This window comes from Limanda limanda, chromosome 19, assembly GCF_963576545.1.
Source record: "Limanda limanda chromosome 19, fLimLim1.1, whole genome shotgun sequence".
In the NCBI taxonomy this organism is placed as follows: domain Eukaryota; kingdom Metazoa; phylum Chordata; class Actinopteri; order Pleuronectiformes; family Pleuronectidae; genus Limanda; species Limanda limanda.
In genome coordinates, this window is record NC_083654.1 from 7,186,189 (window position 1) to 7,204,995 (window position 18,807).

Consider the following 18,807-nt stretch of genomic DNA (forward strand, 5'->3'; position numbering starts at 1 on the left):
AAGGTACGGACAAGAATTATATCTAGGATCTCTGACATATTTAATCTTATCTAGTCTTTAATTTTCCAAAATCCACAGATCCCCCCCCCCCTCTAACTAATACAACTTTATCTATTTACAACCTTATTTATAAAAAAAAATTTTTACTTTGCTTGTCTCATCCTCAGGTTTCAAGGCTTGAAATCAGTCATTCGGATTATCTGACCTGTCGTCGTGCCAAAACAAATATGATATATCTGTTACAGTGGCTGGCAACAGAGAGCGAAAACAGCTCTTAGTCACGTTATATCAAACACTTAAATGATAAAGTAAAGTCATAAACGCACCCAACTGAACAATAACCTCCACAACAATATAAATGGATGATTCAAATTTCTCGAGCTACCGTAGCAGTCCTGGTCTCAACTCTGAGCTGTTTCTCTCTCTGGACTTTGATTTATACTTTGCGGTAGTTTTCCACGGAAAAACACATGACATGACTTTGCAAAATAATTGAAATGAAAATCAACCCACAGAAAACCTGTCAGCCATTACAGGGAGTTAAATAAGTTTTGCACAATGTGGTGTTGAGGCAGCTCTTTACGCTGCAGTGTTTGTGTTCAAATGGAAGGCGTTGTAAATGCGGAATAAAAGACGATATTTTGTGTTTCAGTTTGATGTGTTACACTGAATGTTATCCAGCTCATGTAAATTTACTGTGTAATGTGTATCATGTGAATAACAAAGTAAGGAATATGGATGTTCAATAAATCCGGTTTTGTTTTGGAGTTGACAACTGTGATTTGTAGTATGTCATGTCTGTCCTTATAGAATCCTGTTAATTTAAACAGCATCATTAGTTAATAGAAAAAGTTCAAAGTGGCTCGTGTGATTATATGTCAGCTCTTCTGTGATTTTAGAGGCAAAATCCAGACGTGATCATCAGGAAGTAGTTTTGTTGCTCGAACAGTATCCTAAGCTCCCTGTTTCCGCTGTTCTTGCGTTTCCACCTCAAAGCCGCTGTTGAAGTAGGGGCTTAGTTCGGCTTGTGTGGAGGACCTCTTTTGCAGATGGCTGATCAGTTTGTAGACAAACACCACAGGGATGGAAATCACAGGCAGCACAGAGAGGAGGATGATTATGGCAAACACCCAGTCTGGGTATGGCTTTACTTCAGTTGAAGGGAATAGTTCCTAAAGATGCAGACAAAAAAATGTATAAGACATGATGAAAGTTTAAAAGTAAATTCCTAGCTACAGAGTGAGCTGAAAATATTGCTACCAAAATCTGACATATAGCAGTTAACTCAGCTTAGCTTATAGTCCCTGTGTTTAACCTGGTTAATTTAAAGCATGAAAGTGTTGTTTGTGTATTAAATACACAGAACACACTTTTCTACAGCAGCCGTTTCCCTCAGCTTCCATTGATTTTTTTTTTTTTTTACCTCTGCCAAGGAGGTTATCTCCTTGGCAGAGGTGGTTCCTTTTGTTTCACTTGAGGATAGCGATAGTAGCTTTAGCTCATTATGTTACTATAGCAAGCATGTTTGCAAAAGGGTGCGCATCCACATTAGGAGACATGTTCCTGAACTGCAGGTGAACATAATGCTGCATTCATGTTCTCTGCATGCTCCATGCCGAGAGGTCGTTCTTCCGACTCCTGTGTGTTCACATGCTGTCGAGTCATGCAAACAACATGGACACTACAAACAAGTAGTATTTTTATTGCTCCGAGCATTGATAGCTGTTTCTCATTTGATATAAATCAATAAGTCAATAAATATCTTTGCCAACCAATCTAGGTTACTGGTTTAGTTGACCTAATTACAATGTAATGGTGTAAATCTGTAGCTGCGAAAGGCTCCAATATGTCCACTAGCAAGTCATCAATGTTCCTGTCTTTTAGTGCTGGGCAGGTTTAAACATGTTATGTCATTCTGTCGAGATCTGTCACTGAGTGTAATATCTATATCCGTTCTTACATATTCTGGGTTCCATGCTAAATAGGTGGGATGCTTCTGTGCCTGAGTGGCCACGTAGGCAATCAGCACACCCAGTAGCATTACGGGACTGATCACCATCCAGCAGGCCTTCCAAAAGATGTTGGGCTTCTTCCCAGTCATGAACTCGATGTCTTCACTGAAACTATCAAGAGGACACAGGAGACAAAACTGGAATTAGAATTGTAGGAGGCTAAAGAGGTTTATGGAAAAGGAGGAAGAAGTAATGGGATTACGTTTTCATTCCACGGACATAAATGACTCCAATTAACTCAAAGAATGCAATGATGAGCAGAGGTACGGAGCCCACGTAGGTGTTAAACACCTCCACCCAGTAGTTCCCGGAGCCCAGTGTGAAGATGAGAGCCGTCAGGAAGGCTACCAAGCACGTGATGGCTATGAGAGAAAAAAATGTTTTCAGAGAGGAAATTCAGAGACATCACAACTTGTAACTTTTTCAGAGTTGCACGGACCTGTTACAAGTTGCTTCGGGATCCACTTTGGTACCAGATTAAGGTCATGGATGGGATTGAGGACTCCCTCGAGGTTGCCAAACATGGAGGAGAGGCCCAAGCTGAAGAGCATGACGAAGAACAATATGGCCCAAATCTGCGAGCCTGGCATCTCTACAACTGCTTCGGCGAACACAATAAAAGCCAGGCCGGTACCTGAGGCGCTCTGTGGGAGGAAGAAAATAATGTAATTTGGAAGCCTGAAGGGACTGTGCGTGTTTGACTGGCACATGATGTACTTTTTACTGGGAGAACAGGGAGGCGAAAGTGGAACACAGCCAGGACTTTGGGGAAGAGGAAGATTAGAAAAATGTGACGCAGGCAAGAGCAATGCTAATTTATATTGTGAAAATTGCAATACCTCGTCAAGGAATGTTTGCAGGTCACAGGGCCTCAGTTGCAAGTTGGCCACCTGATCAGGAGACGTCTGATTTAGATACTTAAACCAGTGGTCGTAGTTCTCCAATGTTATATTCTGGTCAGATAACTCAAAGTAGTTCGTCAGATCCAAGATGTTTCTGCAGAGGTAAAAACATCTTCCTCATTGGTATCAGAAAGGAAAGAAGAAGCTTTAAAATCCTATAGATGTGCATACATACTCTTGTAGACACTTGTTAAAGCCAGTAGTTGCTTTAAATCCCAGGATGGCGAAGATGGATATGGAGGCATACAGAGATGTGGCGCTATTTATTATCCCAACAACAAGAGCATCCCTCTCGCAGTTGTTTCTAATAGAAATAGAACAGAGTTAAAAGTACTATTTTTTTTTTTTTCAAAGTTTTACAAAATCCTGCCAATTTTGTCGAGCTAATTGAGGAGAATTAGGTCTTACTTCTCTCCGTTATAGCTGGAGAAGGCTATGAGACCTCCAAAGGCTATAGAAAGGGAGAAGAAGATCTGGGTTGCAGCGTCCAGCCACACCTGGGGGTCTTTCAGGACCTCCCACTGGAGTGAGCATAAAGATGAAACATTGGGTCAGTGTGTTTTATCTGATGGGAGAAACTAATTTTCCCTAAAATGCAGTAGAAGCAAGTCTCTGCACTCACATCAGGAGTGAAGAGGTACGACAGTCCATCACTAGCTCCGGGCAGAGTGAGGGCACGAATCAGGAAAATGGTCAGCACCAGGTAAGGGAAGGTGGCTGTCACATACACAGCCTATTTAAAATAATTTAAAAACATTACTAGATAGGATACAGTGATCAAATCTGAATTTGAAGTTTGTATTTTTCTTCACAGTAAACCTTACCTTTCCAACGGACTGGATGCCTTTGATGAAACAGATGTAGACAACGCACCAGGCGCTGGCCAGACAGATCACCATCCACCACTGCAAGGAGCCACTTGTCTCAATGTCAGGCGTGACGTTCAGGGTCTCACGGTACCAGAAGTAATTTGACGGAGTGCTCTTCACACACTCTACATTATAACCTACACGGACACATGCACAGGTAAGAACTAGCACTAACAGAGTCTCAAGAAGTTAAAGTTATTTGTGTTTATTTTGGTTTAAAAATGCATTTAGTCATGTAACCATCCACTGAATATAATGATGGACGACATGCCGGCTCCCAAAATGTGAACCCAAAGCCTCTTGATTGCCCCCTAGTTGCTGGCCTCAGTATAGGCTATAACATTTGCAACAGTGACAGCTGTAACTGACATTGTTACTGCACAGATTCTTGCTCCAAATGTGCAAGAAGGCAGCGTTCGTATCTGGGATATTGTGTCTTCATCTCTGGATAGTGGGAGTAGGTGCGGATGCGTTTTCCAACATTTATTTGCAGTCTATGCTTGTGGCAAACTTAAGTTTATATTCGTAAATGTTCATTGTTCAGATTTATTTAGCATTTAAGTTGTGTTCCCTTATGATTCAATTTAAAATGCAAAAAATATAGCATTTCAAACCCTGTCCATCAAACCATAAAGAAAGGAGTTTTTTTTCACTGCGTCACTGAGCAAACTTGGCAGGAAAGCAAAACAATCACATTTTATTTCATGTTGTGGTGTAATATGTGTTTGTGCCATAAAACAATCTAATGTTCTCCTGTTAACTTTGACATGATACGCCCCAAAGAGGAAATGGAAATTCCCGAAAGCTCATTTGATAATTTACTCATAACAAGCTGCTATCAGAGATAATTTCTGTTACTGTCGACGTGGAAGTGTTGACAGTAACCTGAGAGGATCTAGGGGGAGAGACAGGTGGGCTTCTTCCTTACCTGTGTGATTTTCATTTAGTGGACACTGGGCCCACGGCAGCGGATTTTGGAAGGAGTGAAAGAAATACCAGAGAACCCAGGCCAGGATGGTGTTGTAGAAAATACCCACCAGGAATGACACCGCCATAGAGGCAACACCTACATGTAGGAAAACATGTTGTCAGGAAAAACACTTAACAGCATTTTGCATCCCCCAAAAATATTTTTCATAGGACCCATTCTCCTGGCTGAATGTCGTGTGCCAGATCATCCACCATAACCTCTCTATATATAATACCACTTCACCTGTCCTCCTAAAGCCTTTCAGCAAGAAAGTAGTGTTTATTAAGCACCTGACAGAGTCAGACATTTATATCAACATGCTGCTCTTACTAAACGGCATATTGCAACAATTTGCGATGTCCTGTTTCCCATTTTTAATTAAAAAAAAATGTACATGGTGCTTTGGCATTCATTTGTTTACTGGTGTAAATAGCTGAATAGGTACCCTGTGACTATTTTCCCTCTTTGTGCAAATAAAAAAATAGCAATTTTGAACATTGGTTAATATCATAATTCTCATAATTCTTCACATTACACAAACAAGTTGGAAATTGATATATATATATATATATATAATTGATAGTGATTCTATTTAACTGTCGGGACATTTTCTGCTAAAGAAATGAAGCCAAACATTGCACATATGTGTTAAAGTCACGTACCAAGCCCACCCAGCATTGGTGAGATAGAGGTCCAGACACCGATGCTGCCCTTGCGGAGCCTCTGTCCTATAGCCAGCTCCAGGTAGAGCAGGGGGAGGCCCACGAACACCAGAGCTATCGTGTAGGGGATGAGGAACGCGCCTGAAGACATGGAGTGAACATTAACCTCAGCCGAGTCAACAAACCTCATTGAGAAATTAAACAATACATCTCAGCATCAAATGATTTAAACAACTACTTTTTAATGATCTTCCTCAAGCTATAGTCAGCGACATTTCAAACAATGCTTAATGAAGGCACTGCAGAAATGGAAGTATATTATAGAAACTGCTCACTAGTTTCCAAGTTGCTAAAAACATGACTGGACCTGAGTCAGGCGATGATAAATATTTATAAAAACAGTATTTAAATCACCACTACCCTTCACTGTTCATTCACCAAATAATCTGAGCAAGAAATGTAGGCAACTGATTGATCATTAAGATGAGGTCAAATAGATGCTTGGCTGATTGTAGAGCTCTGCCTGTGGGAGTCTCAGTATGTCAAACTGCAATGTTGTTGGACTCAGGATCGACTGTTTAAACAACCTGACCCCGACCCAGGCGCTTTAGGATTCTGTGGCTTTGGGGCTCCAGATACCACTGACAGCTATGAGGAAGTAAATACTGGAATTCAGTCCTTGGGTGGGAATAATCCCTCAAACAGAGAAAAGGCTCAACATTGTGCGTGCATAGGGACAATGACTGGCCTGGCAAACTAATGTATAACTTTTGCTCTTGGGACATTTTTACTGTGGTCAACATAAAGCATCTCATGACTGGATGACATTAACATATACAATCTGTCACATTCGATGTAACTGATTTGTGTAAAATTGAATGAAAGGTAGCATCTCACCTCCTCCATATATTTGGCATAGGTAAGGAAAACGCCAAACGTTCCCAAGTCCCACTGCAAAGCCGATACAAGTCAACAGGTACTGCACCTTGTTGTCCCATTGGGGTCTCTCCTCTTCCCCGGAGTCCTCTGTTTTACCCATCCTCGGCTGGTTAAAAGCTTTTGTTACAACAATTAAACTCTCTTTAATTCAAATGCCTCAATCAGTTTATATGTTTCTTGTAGCCCAGGATCCACGTCCTTATCTCCGCTCAGTGGGTGTCAGAACAAACAGCTCTCGAGTGGTTCAGTCTAAGTGATGTCCTGTTCTCCCCTCTCGTCCTCTTCTGACTCCCTGCAGGGGGCTTTACTCCAGCGTCCAATCCGATTCGGCTATGAGTCAGGGATACAGATCTTATTGTTTTTTTATGGTGACTAAGTGGTTCAACCTTCCTGTTTGTTTACAATAGGAATGTGCTAAACCTCAAATTAATGGATAACCTGGTGAATGAACTGCTGGGATGAAGTCAATAAAAAGGACATCATGAAAGTTGTAGTCTTTAAAGATTCAGTATGTAACAATTAGGTGAAAGGGATCCATTGGCAGACATTTTATATAAAGACTCCTTGTGATGTACGGAGGCTGTCCTGACAACTGAAGGCGACCACAAGTTCTCTATCATGTTTGGATGGGGAGGGTGAGCTGAGGGGTATTCCGCTGCAACGTGCAACTTCACCACTAGATGTCACTCAATTCTACATGCTTATCCTTTCAAATTTAAGGCAGCATGTTTTACAAAATAGAAGACCAAATATGAATTAGGAGTAGAATTTGATTGGTGCCGCAGCATTTCAAGGGTATATCAAACTGAGCCCCACCCCTCCAACAAACACGTGATACCAAAACGCATCAATCCAATCTTCAAATGATTCTTAATACTACTATCCCTAATTCCTATCATAATTATAGACAACTTGCAAAATAACCTACATATAATTAACAGTTAAGTAGTATAATTTACAATATAGGACGTGATGTTGAATATCTCTCGAACGTTTTAAAGGTCTTCTGCACAATTTAGGTAACCAACTACCAGTAGATGTTAAGATGCACAATTGAAGTTATGTCCAAATCGTCATCAAGTGTGACCTTGTATCAACGTTACAGGCCCAAGTGCAATCTCCCACCATTATGGTGTTGTTACAGTCTCATGTATGTATTCTCAGGGGTCCCCCTCTCAGTTCGATGCCCCAGGCAATTGCCTGCTTTGCCTAAAATAGGGGTGGATCCAGGATCCTACATTTTTTTGCACCTTCTTTTACATTTTCTTTGATATATCAAAGGATAATTCATGGATCTTTTCGACAAATATCAGTCATGTTTAGTGGACCCATTTATGAATGTGTGCAATTTGAAGCAGACATCAAATCTAGTCATTTGAAGTGTCATTTTAGTTTCATAATGGGACTTTTGTGCCTTGAAAGAGGTATATCTCAAAGTACCAGCTCTGGTGTTGATTGTGTGTTTGCATGTGTTACTACAGTCCAAAGACAGACAGGTTAGATGATTTTCTCATTTATTTATACAAGGGGTTTTCTTTCTATATTTCTTAGACCTGTCATAGTCTCCAAGGCTGTTCAGGCTGCAGCTCTCCCTGTGTGGGCAAAAATGTGACTGATTCAAAATCTGCAAAAGGGCACCTGACCTTTGTTTTGAGGCAATTTTGCTTGATTGATTGTGCTTCCTACATAAAGAAGAACCTTTTAATATTTAACAACTTTTACTAACTGCTAGCTTATGTGGAAAACTTTACTTCTACATGGGAGTAAAGTTGGATTAACTGCAACATCTGTAAATCTCTTGCTTTTGAATTGATACAGTTCTGTTTCTGCCACCTACTGGTGTAAACATGTTCCTGCAAAGCCTCAATATTGTGTGTGCGGATGTCTATCTATAGTTATGAGGAACAATGTTGGTTCAATGCCATCATTGTGAGGACATTTTTACGTTGTGAGGATGTTTTGACTGGTCCTCACCAATTCAAAGGGCTGTTTGACGATTGAGACTTGGTTTTACGGTTAGAATTAGGTTAGGGTTAGGCATTTAGTTGTGATGGTTAGGGTAAGGGGTTGGGAATTGCATTATGTCGTGTCTTCACAACTATAGAGAGACGTCCGTGTGTGTGAGTGGCAAGTGCGATAAGGAATGACAGAAAATTGTAGTTTGTAAATACGTTTATTATACATAATCATAAACAAGCAATATGCAGAAACGACTAAAAATAAAATAAAAAACAATATTACAACAAAATGTGTAGAAGTTTTAGATTTTATTCAGATAAAAAGTTAACTTATGAAAGAAACAACAAATCAGGAAGCAGTGTTTTTTCTACAACGAACAAACACCAACCTGCATATTGCATACACGGGCACCATCAGACTGGGGACTCCTGCCAAGAGAAATATGGCTGCATTGATCCAGGAAGGATACGGCACTGATTCCAGAGCTGGAAACTCCTTCTGTAAAACATAAATAACGCAATAGGTAATATTTAGTATTTCAGTATTTTTATTTTTATATGTACTTGAACAAAAGGGTAGAGAAAAAAAGGATGATGATGGAATTAAAAGTTTAGGTCACAGATAAGTGTTGTGAGTTTGTGCACGTACATAATTTGGGTCCCAGACCAAATAGGTGAGTTCCTCTTGAGCTTGGATCACCAGGTAGAAAACCAAGATCACCAGGATGATAACAGGACTTATGAACCTCCATGACACCTGCCAGAAGATGCCGGGCTTGTGTCCGATCATGAACTCCACGTCCTCATTGAACCTGCCACACGACAGGGTGTAGATTATATTAGATTATGAAAAATATCAAGTCCTCAAATTCCTTGAATAGATTAACAGGGGTGACGTTGCCAAGATAAAAGAACAGGTTTCAAAATATGTATCACAGATTTATGGTAAAATTGATATAGCACCAATAAATGTTACAGTAGTGGGCTGAAGGGCAGAGGGCAACTGCATTATACATTTCATACATATGTTTTTTTTGCTATAATAGAACAATTGAATAACTCATCTTTAAATAAATGCATTAATATGGTATATAATGCAGTGCTCGTTCTAAACCTGCCTGTTTGAAATGGGCTGTTTTCTTGTCCAGTGTCAATTCTCCTGAGCTACTTCATTAATGAGTCTTCCTCAAACATAAACTGTCAACTTTTTATTGATTGTGTGCAGAGTTGTTTATAAACATCCATCTTGCAGAGTGAACTAAACGCTGTGTTCATCCTACCTTGTTTATCTGTGATTCAGAGGATTGTAGTACATTTTTTTTCATAAAATAAAACAGAATTTACATTATTGCTATAAATTTGAATGAATAACTAGGTGTTATGTTTTCATGCCTGTTTTTCCAGAGGTCTGTTAAGGAATCAACTCAATCTTCAGACTCAATTTTAAGAAATATTCACAGCTAGTAAAAGCTTTGTCATTCAGCTCAATTATAAACAAAGATAAACAGTTAGTGAGATATTCATTCCATATACAGACAGAAATATGTAGGTAGATATTTATTGCATTATGAGAACGAGTGTGGCTTGTAATGTGGGCATTTTGCAGTAGGCTGTACAATATAATAAAATAGAGGATTTGGGAGGATGAGCACCCACCTGTCTATGCCATAGATGTGAACCACAGCGATCAACTCAAACAATCCAATAGTCAGAAGTGGAACTGATCCAGCAAAATTGTCGAAGAGCGTTACCCAGTAAAACCCTGAATTCTGCGCAAACAGGAGCGAGATGATGAAGGCGACAAAACATGTTATTCCTGAAACACACAAGAAAGGCAAGCACGTGTTAAAACGAAGCGCAGCTGACGTAGTTTATTTTTAAACTAAAACTCAGAATACCAGTGAGGGCTTCTTGGGGCCAATTTTGAGGAAGCATATGCAGGTCCTTTAAGGGGACCACAACTCCTTCAATGTTGCCAAACAGGGTTGAGATCCCCAGGCAGAGGAGCATGACGAAAAAGAGGACAGACCAGATGGGGGAACCAGGCATCTTGGTGATGGCCTCTGTGAACACAATAAAGGCCAGACCTGTTCCCTCCACTCCCTGGACAAACAGACATCAATCACAATGCAGATAAGAGCAAACAACGACAACTATTGAGCAACCTGATAGATATTAGATATGTTACCTCACTGAGAAGCGTCTGCATGTCACACGTTTTGATGTCCAGTCCAAGAACAACGTCAGGATAGGAGCTGTTGAGGTGAAGAAACGATGCCTCGTAGTTGCTTTCAGTGATGTTGTCCTCAGGAAGATTGAATACGTTTAAAAATGTCATGATGTTTCTGAAAAAAAGTACGTCACGGATTTGTAACCTTGCATTCCTGAAGTCAATATAACATATCAGACTTTTAGTGAGCATTGTTGATCCTATCTACTATCCTATCCTATCCTCTCTTGAACTGTCCTGTCCTTTCCTGTCATTACCTCTCCTATCCCATCACATATAAAAAAAAATATTTTGAATGTTATTTATCAAACAGTCTTCTAACACATTGTTATTTTTACAGTAGAAAGAAACCATTTTATCTAATAACCCTGTTTAAACTTGTGTTTTGTTGTCTTTTGTTAGCGTAAGAGTGAAATTGTGATTGAAAACACAGGTTTAAACATTCTTATTGTTCAGACATGAGTTTTGTTTATTTAGTATATTTCTCACTTAATGGCTATTGTACAATTTTGTTTGGTCAGAGGTTGATTTTAGTCCTACCTCAGCTTTTAGATGAGAGATTTCTGACTGAAACCATCATCTTAACCTTCTGCCCTCTAGGTTTCAGAGGTTGGTTATTTTTAGGCCTCTAGGTTCGAGTGATAGGATTATAGGATGATGAATTTGTCAAGCAATAATGACCTTGAGCTTCATGATCAATTTAGTGGGTAGACTAATAGAGGATTGTCTACTTCTGATCTCCAGGTTTTTTGTTTTGTTTCAGACAAGTGGCTAGGATTAGGCATTATGGTTGAGTGGCTAGGTTGAGGGCCAGGAACCCACATTTTGTGAGGACTCACCGATACAATGTACTCACTTACTGATACAGTTGTCGTATCTCTCAGTGGCCCTGAAGCCGATGATGGTGTAGGTGACCGCGGCAGCGTAGATTGAGGTCGCACCAGTTATAACTGTCAGGATCACGGCATCGTGCATGCAGTTGTTGCTTGGAGAGAGAAAATAAGCAAAAGATTCAGGACACATTATTTCTAACAAAGGTTACAACCTGTTTCAACTTCCTTAAAATGTCTCTTACTGAATAGGGTTGTAGCTTGAGAAGGAGATGAGGCCTCCCCACGCTATACTGAAGGCGTAAAAGACCTGGGCACCTGCATCCAGCCATGTCGTCGGGTTCATCAGCTCATTAACCTGCAGGAGGGAGGCACATGTTACCGTCCGTCTTTATCTAATGAGGTAAATAATTAACCTTTTTTTCTCCAACGTGATTTGATACATACGTCTGGCGTGAAGAGGAACTTAATTCCGCTCAGGGCTCCTTTGAGAGTCAGTCCACGGACCAGGAAGATAGCCAGCACTATGTACGGCAGGATGGCAGTGACGTACACTGCCTGAGGTCATGACAAGATATAAAAATGGTCAATATGAAATAATATTGATTCATTAGTGTTTAATCATAGTGTTTAACAGCAGGTTCAACAAACCTTGCCTGATGTGCCGATCCCCCGTATGTAGCAGATACAGATGAACGTCCAGGCAGCGAACAGGCAGACTACCATGGGCCAGTGAATTCCTCCTGAGTCATCGATAGAGGTTGTAGTGTTCAGAGTCACTCGATAAAAGTAGTAGTCCACAGTGGAGCTCTCTTGACACTCGGATACAAATTCTGTGGAGGAAAGAAACAGGCCTCTGCAAAAGTTTGTGGAGTTTGGGGTAATTCCCGTGCTTGAGTGTGTGTGTGTGTTCCCGAATACCTGTCCTGTTGTCGTTGAGAGGACACTGGGTCCAAGGCAGCGGGCTTTGGAAGGAATTGAAGAGATACCATAGGATCCAGGCTATTAAAGTGTTGTAGTACAGTCCAACCAAGAAGGACACCAGCATGGAGGCGACACCTGAGAAACAACATCATTAACTGTCATAAAACATTCATCAGGAAGCCAGAGAATCACTTTAGCTCCAGAGCTTGGTTTACTTACCAATACCAGTCAGATAAGGGCTGATGGACCTCCACACTCCCACACTGCCTTTCCTCAGACGCTGGCCGATGGCGAACTCCAGCAGCAGGAGCGGCATTCCCTCCAGCACCAGCAGAATGAGGTACGGTATCAGGAAGGCACCTGGAAAATGTATGCCATTAGTGGTGGGTGGGCTGTGGTTCCTCTACTATCACAGGGTGTGTGTTCACTTCCCGGCTCCTCCATTCTGTGTGCCGAAGTGTCCATGGGCAAGATACTGAGCCGTGCTCCTGACAGCTGTGCCAGCAGTGTGTGAGTGCACGTGTGATAGAGAGTGCTGCACATTGATGCACTGAATCTGTGTGTGAATGGCAAAACTAAACTTAAGTAGTCATCAAGACTAAAAAAAGTGTTAAGGCCATTTAGCATTACAATTTCAAAAATATAAAAATATGACTTAATTCATATTTTTATATCATTTAAAATTTGGTAAAAACCTATTCTTTTGCAGATAAATCTAAATATTATCCAATTAATTGACTGCCATGCATGGTCCCATAAATTACATCTTTAATATGTTTAAATGTAAATAAATATCTATCCAGTATGAAACCATATCCTTATTTTAAATCAGGAAATTCCAATATTATAAATATTAAACTGCACACTTTTGGAGTACTATGTGAACAGGTAATGTAAGGTCTGACACAGAAGGCTGTGACATTTTATTCTTTTTAAATGCAATAATTACATAAATTCATATGTCATCTGTTGTTTTGGCAGAAAATGTTCAGGCTAATGTTATAAAATGTTGTGAAAATAAGTGTCAAATTTGATTTCACCTTTTTCCTGCATTTGAAATGTGTGCGAGAACTCTCTGCTCATTTCAATAACCATGTCCGTCCCTGAGTTTGACATAATACTGTGACAGACACACTTATGACCCAAAGATGTTAGTCCAACTGACCCGGACAGATGAGTTCTCATATGTATCACTGCCATCTGCTGGTTACAAAGTGGAATATATCAAGCCTTTTGTAAGAAATCTTTGCCTTTATTTTGAAAGTGATTTAGTTTTTAGTCTGACACCATCCGGCATGACTTCATCTCATTATATTTGGATTATTCCAACAGAAGTTTTACCTGCCTCAACCTAATATCTATTGAGTAACTCCAAACTGTACAAAGTTCAGCTGAGACTTGACCTTGGCTCCTTGAAATTGGCACCTCTTATGTTGTAGTATTGATTTTACTGATTGCTCTTTCGGTTCTTTAAGGCCTCTCTATATCAGACCTTATACCCTACGCACCTACATACCTTGAGATCCTCAGGCAGAGATGATCCGATTTTACTTAAGTTTAAATTCTTTTGAGCATCTATATAACTATATTCTCTTAAATATTATATTTGTATGACTCGATTTAGTTTCCTGCCTTGTGATGCACCTATCATACATATTTTGTAAGTGCATAATGAGGTATCTTATTTGTATTTATAATTTTTTATGTTATTATGAATGAAAAATAAATATGTATCTGGTTTTGTAACTTATATCTTATGTTAAATTAGTATTGTTTTCCACAGTCTGAAAATGCTTGAAATTGGCGCCTCTTATGTTGTAGTATTGATTTTACTGATTGCTCTTTCGGTTCTTTTAAGGCCTCTCTATGTCAGACCTTGTACCCTACGCACCTACATATCTTGAGATCCTCAGGCAGAGATGATCCGATTTTACTTAAGTTTAAATTCTTTTGAGCATCTATATAACTATATTCTCTTAAATATTATATTTGTATGACTCCATTTAGTTTCCTGCCTTGTGATGCACCTATCATACATATTTTGTAAGTGCATAATGAGGTATCTTATTTGTATTTATAATTTTTTATGTTATTATGAATGAAAAATAAATATGCATCTGGTTTTGTAACTTATATCTTATGTTAAATTAGTATCGTTTTCCACAGTCTGAAAATGCTTAAGTAGGCAAACAGCTTGAACAAAAGGTTTAGTCCAGTCTGTTAAACATTCCCACTGGACGTGAACAGTTATTAATACTAATGACCTGGTGATAGCCCCACCTAGTCTATCACCTGGTCTGTTTGTAGTTTGTGGGCGGAGTTGGGTTGGTTGTTTGTTACCTGATCTCTCTGTGCAGAGGTGACTGTCTTACTGCCTCTGTGGGTCTCGCTCCTCTCTCTCATATCTGGACTCTTAACATCCTCCCCAGCCTGCCCCCTTTGTTTGTTTGGTTCAAATTATCTTAAAATATCCCATAAACAAAATGTTGTTCTCATTTGCTGAGGTGCTAAACTGTGTATACACTTAAGTTGAAATTGTAAACAATTTTACGCCAGTGTTTTTTCATTGTATAGCTACTGGCAGAGTGCTCGTAAATAATAATCAGGGTGATGATGATAATGTAATGTAGAATTATTCATATTTTGGCTGCCAGGTCAGTGAAAATATACAAGGAAGTGGTAAAACTCTGATCAACTGGCCAATGTGAGAATGGGAGAGATAAGTTATGTTGGACACTGAAATCAAAAGCCATGTGAGTCAAATGATCCCATCTACTTTAATGGTAACGTTAATTGGTTGAACACACCATTGATACGCCTTCTTGATATTCTGACATGACTACCTAAAAAACTATAATTCACTACTGATGTGTTTTTTATCTACATATAATTTTTAAAGATATCTAAGCTTAAAAAAGATTCTGGGCCCAGTACAGATGGCCATGTTGTGGATTTTCCACTGTTCACACATTACATTTTCCTATATGTAAAAGGCATTCATGTCAACATCCATGCATATTTACAACAATGACATCCCTAACTCTTTTCAATTGAGTTGTTTAACAACATTTTACACCAATATTAAATCACTTTTATTCCTGTCTTTTTGTTTTTGTTATACTTTTTGTACTGCAGATAATAATGATTTAAAAAATAACTAGATTTCAACTTTCACCATCCATGTCATGAGCATCAGATAACGTGTTACACTTCAAGTTTAAAAAACAACAATAGGTTCCGCCCTTAAATGATCTCATCTCCTTAGGCTTCATCCAGATATTTAAGAGGCACAATGACTCCCTTCACACAGGTCATTTAAAAAGTATTCACACACGACTGGTGATTGTTTTGAAAGTGTAAGGGTTCACAGTTCACATAGTATCACCACGGTAACCCTTTAAAGTCTGATAATGACGTTGTACTGCTAAATTCAGCCCCTCCAGTGAAAATCATGAGACATCCTCTAACCAGGCTCATCTTCACTTACCCCCTCCATGACTTTGACACAAGTAAGGAAATCTCCACACGTTGCCGATCCCAATGCAGAAGCCCACGCAGGTCAGGATGTACTGAGCTTTGTTGTCCCACTTGGGCCTGTCACTGGCGCCTTCCTCCTCCATTCTCTCCAGATCCTTAAAGTTGGGGATCCGCAGATCCAGTCCCGGGTTAGGAAGAACCAGTCTCATGGCGACTCCTGCTTGAGATGTGAGATGTGAACACGAGTGATCTTGGAAGACAAAGTGGCCGCTTGGAGCGTGCACTTAGCAGGCTTGAGGCAGGTTTATGATCTTTTACTTTATCTGTCGCAGTTCAGATTAGTTAGTGCACAGTCAGTACTTCTATTTTATATCACCAGTTGCTGCACGAACAATTGTATGAATATGTGGGCAGGACTTCTAAATATAGAGAGCTCACCAAACCAACTTTAACTGTACAGCGGAGGCTTCAGAGAGAGAGAGAGAGAGAGAGAGAGAGAGAGTTTCACCTGGAGTTCACCTGGAGTTTGAGTTGAAACAATCATGTACCTGTGAACCTGCCTTGTCACAGTATTTATGATCTCATTCAAAATGAATAGGATGGTGGTTATTTAATGATGGAACAAAGTGCATATTCAGTTACTACTCAAAACTTGCACTAAACACTGTTTCCAGTTGTCCTTTGCTAATAATTGATGTGTGAATAATCTAATAACAGTTTCCACTTTGACGTCTATTAACATAGAGATGTACACATTCTTTTGTTTGATGGTATTGATTTCAATCATAGACTGTACTATGCAAATGAAGATGCTGATGCTATTAACAAGGCTGCATCTTAAAGCAGGCAAATGCCCCTGGGCCCTCAGATATCCAGGCTTTCCAAGATCCAGTCTTGGTTCACCACTGCTATGTTTGCGTATATTTGTAACCGTCCCCTCGCTGTGTATTATTAGATTGAGCTTATTTTATTTTATGTGGGATTCAGAGCTTAAACACAATATCAGCTGATCTCATATGAGGCTCTAAGGTGGGTCCAGTTTTTATGGGCCCTCTGTGAAAGGGGCCTAGCCGCCAAAATCTGGTTACAGGTCTCATTTCAGGCTTTATGGTTATATGTTGTATAGTCCCACTGTGATGGGTCCCATGCTTAGTCATCCAGTTCAAACCTGGGTGAACGAGGCACTGCATGGGTGACAGTACATGGAGCAGCAATTAGATTCTGTCAGGGAGCCATGCTCCTGCCACCTGCTCCAGACGTGATCACACAGATCAGGTTCTGTTCTCGTCCAGACACTGGTTGGTGCTCTGAGCCGGCTGATGCTTAGACACTCCCTCACCCTTGTTTAAAATTACACTGCTTTTATAGTGGAAAAAGGCTGGATGGCCGACACATCGCAGTCTTAAACTGTGATAAGGACTCTTTCTCAAGTATTTACACTTTGTCAAGCTTATAAAGGTGAGAGCCAATACCTCAACTGGAGGCGTTAATGTTCATGTACCATACAAAAAGTTCAGAGAAGTTAAGGAAACTTATGAACAATGAATTCCGTGCTGTGTTCCTCATATACTTCCTTCTTAAAGAAATTATAAATAATGCATTTTACTAATTTCTGCTGTAATGATATGACAACACTTAACAAGAACTAGTTTCTCCTCTAATACCAGTTTTCCTTGACATATGGATCCTGCATTGAACCCTCCATGACTGTAACTCCAGTATTTTTCCATCCTGTTGTAAATATAGACCAACCCCTCTAGTAGCTAAGTTTATGACAGAGGTTCACATCTCCTTCCTTCCTGAGCTGAAGCTTTGTCCACCGTGGACGACCCTGCACCCAGTAATTATTCAATCGGTAACTTATAAGACGCCTATGGGGAAGTTTATTTCAAAGTCCCCTCATGACATAAGCCCATTCATTCCTCCCGTGTACCTTCATATTAGTGCCAGTATCAAGTCATTTATTGTTATATTGAGATAATCAAAGTGCTGCGTTCAGGTTATAATATGAGGTTTTATAATACAGTTATATAAACTGTAATGTTCCTTGTTTTTTATCAGGTGAGACATCCCACATATTTGATAACATTTAAGAGCATATTCTAAAACACAACAATTGTCTTTTTTATTTATTTTTTATAATTTAAGAAAACTACTTGAAGACTCCCAGACTCTAGATAACGTCACACTCTCCTACTTCGGAAATCACCCTAGAATACGTTTATAATGATGATATAACCGTTCACGAGCCTTTTGCTATAGCTGACACACTTTCCTGTTCAGTCTGCAGGGGAGATTCCCCCAATATGACTCACCTGATAACGCTGCTTCAAGGGGATTCAGCCGCTGTACAGTAGCACCCTGACCGTTAAGTAAATTATATGAAGCCTACTCCTGCTCTTGTTGTTATTTTTGTGAATCATTAAAGGACAACACGTTAGCACCAAATGAACAAGAGGCAAAGTTCAATCTGGTTGGAACCACTTCACTTAAAGTGATTTTGAGTTGCAACTGTTATTTTCTTGCATACTCTATCAGCTTATACAGACTGCTGATGGATCAACATCTGCTGTCATATTTTAGTGAAGTACATACCTCTGCCCAGGCCCAACAGTCCCCTTTAAATTCACTAGATCCAGATTTGTATTTGTTTTAAATCAAGATCCATTGATTTGTGTTTGACAAATCAAGGAAAATGTCCCCACCAAAATGTAATCGGTCCTCCCTTGATAAAAGCTGCATCCTTCCGGTAAGGTTAATAGAAATCTGTCAAGTAGTTTTGCGTTATGCTGCTTACAAAAAAAACAACAACAAATGAACAGCCGGGTTAAAACATGGAATTCAAATTTATTTTACTTGTATAGTGCCAAATGTTCACATACATTATCTCAAGGCACTTTACATAGTAAGGTCAAGAGTCAAGACCTTAAATAAACAGTAACACCCCCTTGTTTGAATAGATCACTATAATGTATCAAGAGAAGTGGTATGAATTGAGATATTTATTACTGCACAGGTAGAGTTATGTTATTAT

The 18,807-nt window shown here is 39.7% G+C and overlaps 2 protein-coding genes across 2 annotated transcripts; both read right to left on the reverse strand.

The window, feature by feature from the left end:
- Positions 1–106: 106 nt before the first annotated feature.
- LOC133026082 (sodium-dependent neutral amino acid transporter B(0)AT3-like) lies at positions 107–6,621 on the reverse strand. The gene is made up of 12 exons (XM_061092916.1): positions 6,313–6,621; positions 5,416–5,556; positions 4,712–4,849; positions 3,739–3,920; positions 3,537–3,647; positions 3,323–3,435; positions 3,090–3,218; positions 2,852–3,008; positions 2,452–2,656; positions 2,215–2,374; positions 1,961–2,123; positions 107–1,172 (listed from the first exon to the last, which is right to left on the reverse strand). Exons 1-12 carry the CDS (start codon positions 6,452–6,454, stop codon positions 954–956), a joined length of 1,860 nt encoding a protein of 619 aa, XP_060948899.1. The 5' UTR covers positions 6,455–6,621; the 3' UTR covers positions 107–953.
- Positions 6,622–8,661: 2,040 nt separating this feature from the next.
- Positions 8,662–18,129, reverse strand: LOC133026424 (sodium-dependent neutral amino acid transporter B(0)AT1-like). Its single transcript, XM_061093320.1, has 13 exons — positions 18,089–18,129; positions 15,784–15,990; positions 12,516–12,656; positions 12,294–12,431; positions 12,024–12,205; positions 11,820–11,930; positions 11,618–11,730; positions 11,399–11,527; positions 10,501–10,657; positions 10,211–10,415; positions 9,969–10,128; positions 8,962–9,124; positions 8,662–8,811 (listed from the first exon to the last, which is right to left on the reverse strand). The coding sequence occupies exons 2-13, from the start codon at positions 15,980–15,982 to the stop codon at positions 8,662–8,664; spliced, it is 1,848 nt and encodes a 615-aa protein (XP_060949303.1). The 5' UTR covers positions 15,983–15,990; positions 18,089–18,129.
- Between the last annotated feature and the right edge of the window lie 678 nt (positions 18,130–18,807).